This window comes from Psammomys obesus, unplaced genomic scaffold (genome assembly GCF_907164565.1).
Source record: "Psammomys obesus unplaced genomic scaffold, mPsaObe1.curated_primary_1811, whole genome shotgun sequence".
Lineage (NCBI taxonomy): Eukaryota > Metazoa > Chordata > Mammalia > Rodentia > Muridae > Psammomys > Psammomys obesus.
Window position 1 is genome coordinate 8,762,950 of NW_026596085.1, and position 12,302 is coordinate 8,775,251.

Below are 12,302 nucleotides of genomic sequence, written 5' to 3' on the forward strand. Positions count from 1 at the left end.
GGGTGTGCGGGTTTCTCTTTGAATAAAGGATGGCATAGTGGGACCGTTCTCGACTAATGAGAAAATAGGGATTTAGAATACCCTGGACACAAAGTATTCATATTGTTTAGGTCTATTCTAACTACACCTATTGTTTTTAAATGTTTTTGCATGCAGTGTAGCGATATACACCGGGTCACTAAATTTGTGAAAAACACATCAACAAGTCAAACTCAGGCACATAGCTTGAGCTGCACTTCTTAAACACATGTGCCATTGATTTAATGTCATATTTCCAAGCTGTCATAGATGGTGCTTTGAAGTTGTGGCAAGTGTAAATAGAAAAGAAAAAAAAAATGTACAGAAAACTCATATCAAACAAAACCTTTTTTTTTTTTCAACAGAGGAATAATGGACTACTATGTCACATGGGTGCTTTCCTGAGAGCTTGAGCTCTGCATGAGGTCTTAAGTACATCACTCATGTAAGAAGCACTGTGGGACCACTCTCAGGTGAGGACACAACTTTGCATCTCCCCTCATCACCACTGACAGTGCCTAAAAGACAAAAGGCACAAGGGACTGAGTCTTGCTTAAGGCACCAATAACTCTGTCAGAAATTAGGAAATTTAGGTTTGTGGGTATAACTTTAAGATTAATTTTAATTGTTGTTCTGGTGCTATGTATTCCAATGAGGATTTCAATGCTTTGAGATCTGGTTACCACCCTGCCATGGATATTGTTACATCGTTGAACTATCTCCTGTAAGCAAGTGATGAGAAGGGATATTCCCCAAAATTATCCCTGATTGGTTGATTAAAAGGCCTATACCTGGGCAGAGTGGAAGGATGTAGGCATGTCACAGGCTTTGGGGACATAAGAATTATGGGAAGGAGACAGATAGGAAGAAAAAAAGAAGGAGGAAGCTTCCACAGGTTAGGCGAAGAGAGAACCATGTGGGCCAGAAGGAGTGACCCCAAGAATGGTGTGGATGGAGAAGGTGACCCAGATAAAGAACATAAGCCAGTGTTTGGGATTTTTGAGGTAGCTCAATTAGGAGTGTTAAGGCAGATAGCATGGAATGGGGCTGGAAAATATGAGATAGAGTAGGTAGAATATCTGCCCATCCCAAGGTAAATAAGACAATTATAAAATCTAACTGGTATCTTATTGATTGTGATAGCAGTTTAGATAATACTGCTGTAACAATCACAGGGCTAATAATAAACATTTTTGGCCCGATACCATTTATTCTTCACAACAGATTACAACCAGTTAAACTATACTGGATTACTTATTCACTTGAACTGTATTCCTGTGTGTGATAATTTGAATGAGAATGGTCCTCATAGTCTTATATATTTGAATGCCATTTTTCACAGTTAGTGGAATTCTTTTGGAAGGATTAGGAAGTGTGGCTTTGTTGGAGGAGGTGCGCCCTTGTGGGAAGAGTTGTGCCATTGGAGTTGGGCTTTCATATTTCAAGAGCCCACGCCAGGCTTACTGTAGCCCTTTCTCTACCTTCTGCTTGCAGAGCAGGACGTAAGGCCTCTGCTATTACTCCAACAGTATTGCTTGCTGATTGCCGTATTCCCTCCCGCATGATCACAGCCTAACCCTCTGAAATGGAAATGAAGGCCTGAACTAAATTTTCCCTTTTACAGGTTGTGTTGGTTATAGTGTTTCAGCACAGCCAGAGTAACCCTAGTTAAGACACTCTGTAAATTCCATTTTTCAACCCATTATCTCTTTAAGGAATAATGTCCTGCAAAGTCTCTAAGTCATACGCTTTAAGTCAAGATACCGAATAGCCTAGATTCACATGGACATGGACAAGCGTATTTTATTATTTTTTTTTTTGTTACTTTCAGCTTTCATCTACACCTCCCAGAATAGGGGAGTTCCAAGGCTGCTTTCACATTTGTACATTTGATAATATCTCAACTCACAGAAATGTTACCCCCCCAACCACTAATATTTACAAACTTACAAGGTACATGTGTGAGGTCAACAGGGGAACTATGAAGTATCGAGTAGCTATGTCCTTATTTTATTAACAGATTTTTACGTGTTTCCTATTGACTTATTATGCAGAGTTACCTTCTCTGAATGATAAGCCACTGTCGTTTCTTTTGCCTTTGTCTATTCCTGCGGTTACGCTGGAAGACTTTGGAGTTGTCTCTAATAAGATACAGAAAAAAATAATAATAATTAGCTGCCTAAATATCTGCATCAGTATCATCACTTTAAGGATGGAGGAGCCTGAAAGTACAATGTGATACATTAAAGCAAAGCAACTATGAAAGTCGAAAAATATTAAATTCAATTAACTACAATTAAATACAAGGAGCAACTAAGCCTGCTGTTGTCTGTCAGAAAACTAATAGTGTCAGTTAAGAATTCCTTTAAAAGGGCTTGGGCCAGGATTTTTATCCACAGCTGCGTTTAACTTCTGTGAGTGCAGAAGTTATGGAGCTGGAGTGCAGCTTTGTTGTGGTTCCTGCACTTCTGGCTGAGGAGGTTTCAGCAGAGCATGAGAAAACATTAAAGTGATGACTTGTTTAAAGTTTGGATGGACTTAGCTACCAATGCAGAACTAAGTTTTCATATTACCCCTCTGAAGAAAAATGCAATAGATGGATGCAGGAAATGTCAGCCATGTGTTCCCTAACCTTTTATTCTGCTGTGATAGTCTCAAATGTGCTGATTTTCATTTTATGACACAGTTTTTACACAGACACAGTTAAGCACCCAGAACTGGGTCAAACAGATATTCATACATTTGATGTAGCTACTGTGCTTTATGGAAGAAACGGGTGATAATGACTCCACAACTCTGAATATATCCTGCTCACCTGATTCGCTTCTAGGCTGGGTTGATTCACTGCTTGAGATTCTAGTTGTTTCACCAGCTGATGGTGTAGTAGTCCCTTTCAGAGAGAACAGAAAATAGATATTAGGACCTCTAATAAGGTTCATCATGGCGTTCTGCTCTCTGATTTCACATCTGTTTCATATATTCATTTTCACTTCTTCCTTTCCAATTCAGCATTTCCAACATTTGATCAGTAAATATACACAGTGGTTAGAATAACTGTGTTTCCTCCATTATTTTGTTGGATGCATTTCCGTTTGCCAGTTACTTATGTATTTAATGTCCCTAAGCTTATCTCAGTGTTTATATTATGAGGTTACACTGAAATGTACTAAACTTTCTAATACCAGGTTTCCCACAGTTCTAAAGTTCATGAGTCTGAAGGTCTCTCCGTTCACATTAAAATATCTCCAGTGATTCTCCTATCTAAGCCACCTTTGCAATTCACATTCCCCTTTCAACACCTAATGTCTTACAACCTGTGAGGAGTCTTTAAGACACTGGAGCCATATACACATTCAGGCTAACTACAGAAAGAAGATCTACTCTGCTTCTGTCTCAGAGCTTTTCATGCTAGGCCATATGGTGCAAATTTCTTATTACTTCTTTGGATTGTACATAAATCTTACCTACAGAAAATAGGCTCACACTCATAGCCTTACTGTGCTCACACTCACAATCCTTCCGTTATCACACTCAAGGTCCTGATCATCCAACAGTCATGGTTTTGGTATAGTCATACTCATGGTACTGCTGTGCTTAGGCCCACGATCCTGCTGTGTTCACGCTCACACTCGAAATCCTCCCTAGCACACACCTTTAATCCAAGAGCTTTCTGTACAGAGGATTTAATAAAGTTAACCCTAGGTCAAGAGGCAGAGCAAGAAACCAGCTGACAGGGATTAAAGAGTAGGAAAGACTTTGAGTTGAGGGGTAGTTAAAACAGCATGAAGAAAAAGAAAGGGCTGTTAGCTCAAGCTCTGGCTTTATCTTAGGTGTCAGCTCCTCAGCTCCCTGGCTTTTGGGGCTTGGAGCTAGCCTGCCGTTTTGTTTGTTTGTCTGTTTGTTTTTGTTGTTGTTATTTTTGGCCTTTTGGACTTTTGCTCCTGGGCTGTCAGCTGAGCTAGGGAGCCTTTTGGGCTTTTTCCATCCAGACCTGAGCTAAAAAGGAAGATGTGCTGGTTACTTTCTCTGCCTCTCTGAGCTAGCAGGTTTTCATCCTAGCATCTGCTCCTGAGTCTTTATTAGTAAAATAGAATGGTTGGGATTTTCCTTCTTTTAAACAACATATGTGGACAAACATCAATTTGTAAAATTTTGAGTCTGTGATAGACAGGTGCTCTGAGAATTCCCATATGCAAAAGCCAATACAAGTTGTTTTAACCAGACCTCACAATATTTAAGCAATTGTTCATATTACAGAAAATGTAACATCCCCAGATTCTTTGTTCTCTTTTTCACCTCCTGCTCATCATGAGCAGTATTGCACAGTTGTAGGAGCTAGCCATGCATGCACAAGCTTTGGGAACTCTGCTGAAAATCACTGTGCTACTCACCGGATAACCCAGCAATAGCCAAGAAAGATGCCAAATCACCCAGTAATGGATGTAGACCTTAATTATTAGATAAATGGTCATTACATAAGATATATGCTAAGTTAGTCAATTTAATTAAACTGAGTCACTTCCTTAATTTTCCTGCACTATATAGATTATATCTCTAGCCTCAGTTGTTTTAATATTAGGAAAAGCTTATTCAGAACACTATTTTGTCATAAGTTCCATAAAATGAAATTTGTAAATAGAAAATAAGCATAGGACTGTTGAAAGGATATTTGATCTTACTGTGAACCTGTTTCTAGTTGTGGTGCGGCTCAGCCCTAGCACATACTTTAATCCAAGAGCTTTCTGCTTGAGTAAAGTAAACAGGATTAAATAAAGTTAATCCTAGATCAAGGGCAGAACAGGCAAACAGCAGGAAAAAAACCACAGAGAGGAAGAGGAAGTCAGGGGATGGATAGAGAGACATACAGGAAGTAGAAGGGAGGAACATTCAGTTTGAGAGTTTTTTGAGATAGCACGTAGAAGAAGGCTTTTATTTTATTATTTATCACAATTTATTCACTTTGTATCCCAGCTGTAGCTACTTCCTTCATTCCCTCCCAATCCCACCTACCTTCCCTCATCTCCTCCCATGCTCCTCTCCAAGTCCACTAATAGAGGAGGTCCTTCTCCCATTCCATCTGACCCTAGCCTATCAGGTCTCCTCAGGGCTGGTTGCATTGTCTTCCTCTGTGGCCTGGCAAGGCTGCATCCCCCAGTGGGAGGTGATCAGAGAGCCAGCCACTGAGTTCATTTCGGTGACAGTCCCTACTCACCTTTTTAGGGAACCCACTTTTAGCTGCCTGTGGGCTATATTGGAGCAGTGGTATTAGGTCCTCTCCATGCATGGTCCATGGTTGGAGCATGGGTCTCGACAGGAACCTCTGGGCCCAGGTTTTTTTTGGCTGTGATGTTCTCCTTGTGGAGCTCCTGTACTCTCCAGGTCCTTCTATCTGCCCCCTCTTCCATAAGATTCCTTGCACTCTGCCCAAAGTTTAGCTATGAGTCTCAGAATCTACTTCGATACCCTAATCCGTAGAGTCTTTCAGAGGCCCTCTGTGGTAGGGTCCTCTTCTATACTCTGTCTTCTCCCTCTTCCAGTCTCTATCCCATTTGCCCTTCTTACTGAGCATCTTCCCTGGGGTCTACCCTCTTGCTTAGCTTCTTTAGGGGTACAGATTTTAGTATGTTTATCCTATGTTATATGTCTAATATTCACTTAGGAGTATATGCCATGTGTGTCTTTCTGCTTCTGGGTTACCTCACTTAGCATGATTTTTTGATTTTGGAACGTTGGCTGAGAAGGAAGGTCAGCTGGGTGCTTTCTCAGCCTTTTTGAGACAGCAAGCTTTCACTCCAGCAGCTAACTCCTGAGTCTTTATTGGTAAAATGAAATGATTAATCTTTTTGTTGTTGTTGTTGTTTTGGTTCTTTTGGTTTTTTGAGATAGGGTTTCTCTGTGTAATGGAGTCCTGATTGTCCTGGACTCTCTTTGTAGATCAGGTTGGCCTTAAATGCACAGATATCCACCTGCCTCTGCCTCCAAAGTGCTAGGATTAAAAGCCTGTGACACCATGACTGGTTTTTATTTATTTATTTGTTTGTTTGTTTGTTTTGTTGTGTCCTCATTTGTGGATGCTTCCTACTTCTGCTCCAGTCTTCCCAAATTATGATCATAAATTCTCACCTTAGACTTCAAATCTGTTGCTAGACTTTTAAAAATTTTAATAGAAATAAGGTTAACATTAGAATCCATCTGTTTGATCCCAGAGCCTAGCTGGTACACAGAAACAACTGGATCTTTCATATATTTTCAACTAGATGCTTTTTCCCCTCCCTCAGCATTCCACATTTAAGGAGACTGTGAAGAACAGAATTTTGAACTTTTATAGTTGATGCTAATTTGTAGCTGGCCTAGAAAGCCACAGCTTCCCTAATCTCAAGGCAGGGCTCTCAGGATCATCATGATTCTTCAGCGCACACAAGAACTCTAATGATATCATAAGGTGACAGATATCTCTGCTATGAGCTCAAGAATAGATCAGGAATTGGGCTTCCTTTCTCTGAAATATACATGTCCTTCCTACCTTCCACAGACACAAGTGAGAACATCCACAACACTTAGATTTCTGAAGCTTCGCAGCCTTCTCGTTTACTTACCTGATTTGCTGTTGGCAGAGGTTGAGGCCACTCTTGAGGAGGCTCCAGGGCTGGTAGTGTGGCCTGAAGACACTGCTGTGCTCCCTAAAACCAGGAAAGTATGCAGGAGTGGATATTCATATTACTGTCAACATTCTTAGGTGTGCCTTCGATTGTTAGAATTTTAGATTTTTAGAATAAGAAACAAAAATGGCAGCTCCTCACCACCATCACAGACCTTTTAGACTCAACCTCTTCTTCAGGTTGATTACTTGAACATGAGGGAGTTGATAAGGAAATATTTAGTCTCTTACCAGAACCTGGGGTTGCTGTACTGGCAGCTGTAGGACTGCTACCACCTGCCATGCCAGAAGTTGTTCCGGATGATGCCTTTGATGTGCCTGATTTTAATTGTGATTAAGAAAATAGCTGTAAGTATAATATTCCATTGTGTAAATATAACACATTTTCATTATTCATTTCTCAGTTGATGGGCATCTGTGCTGTTTCCATGCCCTGGCTAATGTGAATAAAGCAGCCTTGAACAATATATGAGCAAGTTCCTCTAGTAGGATGTGAGTCCTTTGTATAACTGTACATACTAAAGTTGGGTAATGTGGTGTTAGTTCTATTTTTTTTTTTTTTTTTTTAGTTTTCTGAGGAACCTCCATACTGATTTTCATAGTGGCTACACCAGTTTGCTATCCCAAAAGTAAGTACATGTTTCCCTTTCTCCACATTCTTACAAGCATCTGTTGTCATTTTTTAATGTATCATTATTTATATCTTAGCCATTCTGAGCAGGATTCAATAAAATTTCAAAGTAGTAGTTTTAAAGTTTCCTTTAAGGATTTTGAGTGTTCGAAAAAATATATATATTACTCAAGCATTTTGTAAAAACTCTTTGTTCAATTGGCTTGTTTTTTTTTTTTTTTTTTTTTTTTTTTGATGTTTAGTTTTTTGAGTTCTTTGTATAACAAGCCATCAGGGAAAAGGTTTAGCCTGCAAAACTTTATTCAGTCCAGTTGTTAGATATGTGTTCGCATTTATATATGTTCATATAAATTATTTCTCTCCCCTATGATCACACTCAGGGTCAAGGCATTCTTTAGACCCTGGTAATTCTAGAAATGGACCTGCGAAGAAGCATTTGATACTTGGCTCTGTTTCCTCTGTACGATCTGTCTGTCTGATTGTCGATTTGAAATGTGGACTATCATCCCAGTGTGTAATCATCAGAAGGAAAGGGTCCAGTGATTTTCTGTTCAATCATGTCTATGCTGTGAACATAGTGTCATGTTATCAAAAGCCTTGTCTTTTTGTTTTGTCAAGGAGAACACCTCTCAACGTGACATTTTTCTCCCTTTTCATTTGATCTTCATATGTCCATTTAACGCTGTACATTGATTTCAAATGAACAAGGGAAAGTGAAGATCCCACACTTGTCCAAACCCATGACTTTCTCACATTAGCCTGTACTCACTTGACTTGTCTGAAGGCTGGGTTGATTCAGTGCTCAGGGCTCCCGATGTTCCCCTGGTTGATGGTGCCGTAGTCCCTTTCAATGAGAACAGTAATTATTCAGCAGGATGTTTGTAACAGGAGTACAGATGAGGCTGCCATTGCTTTCAATTATCTTCCTTATATTACAGTATTATCCTCTATTCTGCTTTTTCTAGCAGTGATCGTACAATCTTCCATAACCCTGACCATTCTTTAGAGCACTGATTGACCTGTTGGAAAGAAGTAAAACTCCGAAAACTGATTTACTTCAAATTAAGACACAGGGGTTTTGTGTCACAGCTCCGCTTTCTCTTTTGAGCCAACTGTAGAGCTTTTTATGAGGTACATCTCCCTGGACCCTATTTTCATTTGCTTCTGAAAAATGCCTGTCTGCATCTTGAATTATGTCACCAACAAGGTCTCCATTATTTGCATTATATATATCTAAGTGGAAGTTATTTTGAATGAATAATGCATAGGCAAATCCGTCCCCATTTGGCCCCCAGCCTCATTCTCTCCAGGAGACATCAACTCACCTTCTTTTTCTTGAGATGAGGTCAGCTGACTGCTTGTGGATCTAGTTGTTCCTGGAGATGATCCTGCAGTTTCTTTAACAACACACAGTGTCAGGACACTGATTGAGCAGTAGCTCTCACTGTCTCTGAGGTGGTGAGTCTTCGTTCATGTATAGATACTCCCTATTGCTGATTCAATTTTTCTAAATTTTGTATGGTACCATGGATTCTTTTCTAGGCTCATTTGATTCTGCATGGAAACAAGACTGTCTACTTCCTTCATGTTCATCTATTTGAATCCAGTACTCAGATGCTTATTGAAACCAACTGGTCCTTTTACATATATTTCTGTCTTTGGCCCTTCATACAGGAATCTACATTTAGTTGCTCTGATAAAAAAGAACTTCTGAATTCTTCTACTTGATGTGAGTTTACAGAATAATAACCCTTAACCTTCATGATTCAGTGTTCTCAAGCTCCAGGAAGGAATCAGGGCCATCAAAGTCCCAAAGTACACATAAGGACACCAACTATGGCATAAGGCAAGAGAAACATTAACTAATGCACCCCTCTTCTTAATGCTATTTCTCTTAATGTATTTCTCTCTAAATAAATAAAAATTTCATGTTTCCATGTGAAAAAAATGGAGAAATAACCAGTCCTCATGTGAAACCCACACATTCTCTTGTAATTGCATAGCTTTGTAATTTATGTGGCATTCTTTATTTCCATATTAATAAATGCAGATAGTTTCAGTTCCCCCTTTGACACATAAGGATCCATAAAATTTTAATATACTCATCATTCCTAAATTCCCATAAGAGTAAATGTGAATATACTCAACCCTCTATTTGACACGTGACTGTTCATTGCCTCCCCTCTTTTACTTACCAGGTTTACTGGTGGCAGAAGCTGGGGACAGACTGGCACTTTGAAGGTTGGTAGTGTGGCCTGTGGATGTCACTGTGCTCTCTAGGACAGAAAAACATGGATGTTGGAGACTATTATGATTGCCGACATTCTCAGGTGAGTGAATGTATAGGATGAAACATGAGAAGACTCATTCTTGCACTGCTTTCTGCGCCATCAATTTTACTCACAAACTCAGAGGTCAAACTTCCAGACCATCACCGGAGGCAGCAAGGGAATACATGAACAGCTGAGGCATCACCAAAGTCTAGGGAGTCTCACCTGAAACAACTACTCCAGTACTAGCAGGTGCCACAGTGCTGCTCTCTACCCTTTCAGAGGTGGTTCCAGATGAAGTCCCTGGGGTGCCTGTGGTTAAAAGTGATGAGTAAAAAAAATAAATGAAAAGAAAATTGTCTTTAAAAAAGAATAAAAATAGTCATTTTCCCTTTGATGAAATAAAAAGTGCCTACTGTTACGAAGTTCAATGACAACTTCTTCATCATTGAAATAAAATAATTTTATAGCAAAGTGATTTTATTAAGTATTCATAAGCTAGAAAAAAAAGAACACTAATTGTGGAAGTAAGTCAATTCCTCTCGGATGAATGCTGATGACTTTAGAATTGACTTAAGACCCTGTGAGCCTTTCTGTCCACCCGACTGCACTCCAACGTAGTTTCAGGCTCCCACATCTCATCAATGTTAATTTTATGCAAAACATGAAGATGCACGAGATCACTGGGTCCCTGCATTGTTCAGCAAATACTGCATGTATACTTCAACACCAGACTCAAAACAAATACTTGACAAACTTCATCTCATCCTCTGGGACTTTGATGTGGGAATTTTTAACCATTTGGAACACACCTCTGGGCACATCTCTGATTATATTACAGAGAGGTGAAGTGTCTTTTTAGATAGGGGACAACTGAGTTGTACTCCTAGACTGAGTCTGAAAGGGAAATGGATAAACCATGAGAGCACCAGCATTCAACAATCTGCTTCCTCACTATGGACAGTGTGAGCATCTTCCTTGTCATCCCAAAATCACATCTGAACCACTCTTCTCTCTGTGGTTTCCCTGTCATGAAGAATTTACCTCAAAATGTGAACAGAATAAGCCCCTTCAACCTTGCTTTGCTCTGTGATGTAGAGTCTCTATTTATTTAATGGGTCCTCCATCTTGTTGATTCAATCTTTCTAAACTTTATATGCTATGAGAAATTTTTTTCTGGGATCATTTGATTCTCCATGGAGACAGGATTGTTAATGTTCTTTATATGCATCTACTTGAATCCAGTACTCAGATGCATATTGAAACTACCTGGGTCTTTCACATATTTCTGTCTTGGTGCTTTGTACAAGAAACCACATTTAATAGTCCTGAAAATGAATAATTAAAATTTTTCTATTCAGTGTGAGTTTACAGTCAGACTGGTAAGCCTTAACCCCACAAAAATCAGTGACCTTAGCTCCAAGGAAAGAATGGGGGCCATCCATGCCTCAAAGTACACATAAAGACACTATGGCATAAGGTAAGAGAAACCTCAACTAACACAATCTTTGTCATGATGCTAGATTTATTTCTCTAAATATATGAGAAATTCCACATTCCTGTGAGAATTAATGGAAATATAATGAGTCCCTCATTTGACACCCAAGTCCTCATAGCCATGTAACATACATGTCATTCTTATATCTCCATATTAATAAATGGAAATATACTCAGTCCCCCATTAGATACATGAGGTCTCAGAGCCTTTTAATATGCATGCCACTCTTACATTTCCATATACAGAACTGGGATATACCTAGCCCTTCACTTGACAACTAAGCACTCATAGTCTCCCTCTTACACTTACCTGGTTTACTGGTGGCAGAAGCTGGGGATACAGTGGAGCCTGGAAGGCGGGTAGTGTGGCCTGTGGATGTCTCTGTGCTCCCTAGGACAGGAAAACATGGATGTTGGAGACTGCTATGATCGCAAACATCCTCATGCACGTGAATGCACTTGCAGGATTAAACGCGATGAGTCACATTCTTGTACTGCTTCCGGCGTCATGAATTTGACTCGCTCACGCAGGACAAATTTCCAGACCATCAACTGGGGCAGCAAGAGAATGAAGGAGCTGCTGAGGCATCACCGAATGCTAGTGAGTCTCACCTGAACCTGAGGCTGAGGTACTTGCGGGTGCAGTGGTGCTGGTCCCTGCCCTTCCAGAGGTGGCAACAGATGGTGGTGTGGGGGTGCCTGGTAGTTATCATAGTTAAAAGAGTTGTGTAAGAAAGTTGAATTGGAGATTTTTTTAAGAATGAAAAAAAAAATAGTATTTCCTTTCCTCTTATAAAATGTGTCTACCCTCATAATACTTAATGACAACTTCTTTCTCAATGGATATCTAATAATCTGACAATATATTGTTTTGGTTAAATATTCATTTACCAGAAAACAGTAATTAATGGAAGTAAGTCAAATTCCTTATCCTTAAGCTCCCGCATCTCATGCTTCTTAATTTTTCACAAAACGAAGTTTTTTTAAAAAAATTATTATCATTTATTACAATTTATTCAATTTGTATCCTGGCTGTGGCCCCCTTCCTCTTCTCCTCCCAATTCCACCCTTTTTCCTCCCTCTTTCCCCCATGCCCCTCCCCTAGTCCACACTGAAGTTTCTCAAACTACTGATTGAAGGAGAGCCAGAAGAAACTTAAAATTCTGCTCATAATAAAAAATATCTATGTTCAAAGCACAGCAATATCTTGTTCATGAACATTATGAAT

The 12,302-nt window shown here is 39.6% G+C and overlaps 1 protein-coding gene across 1 annotated transcript in view; it reads right to left on the minus strand.

The window, feature by feature from the left end:
* Positions 1-459: 459 nt before the first annotated feature.
* Positions 460-12,302, minus strand: part of LOC129690980 (mucin-19-like) — a 78,049-nt gene continuing 66,206 nt past the window's right edge. The window contains exons 35-38 of the mRNA XM_055626815.1: positions 11,385-11,465; positions 9,503-9,583; positions 6,615-6,698; positions 460-536 (exon numbers count right to left, since the gene is read on the minus strand). Of these exons, the coding sequence (XP_055482790.1) occupies positions 460-536; positions 6,615-6,698; positions 9,503-9,583; positions 11,385-11,465 (323 nt within the window). The remainder of the gene's footprint in view (positions 537-6,614; positions 6,699-9,502; positions 9,584-11,384; positions 11,466-12,302) is intronic.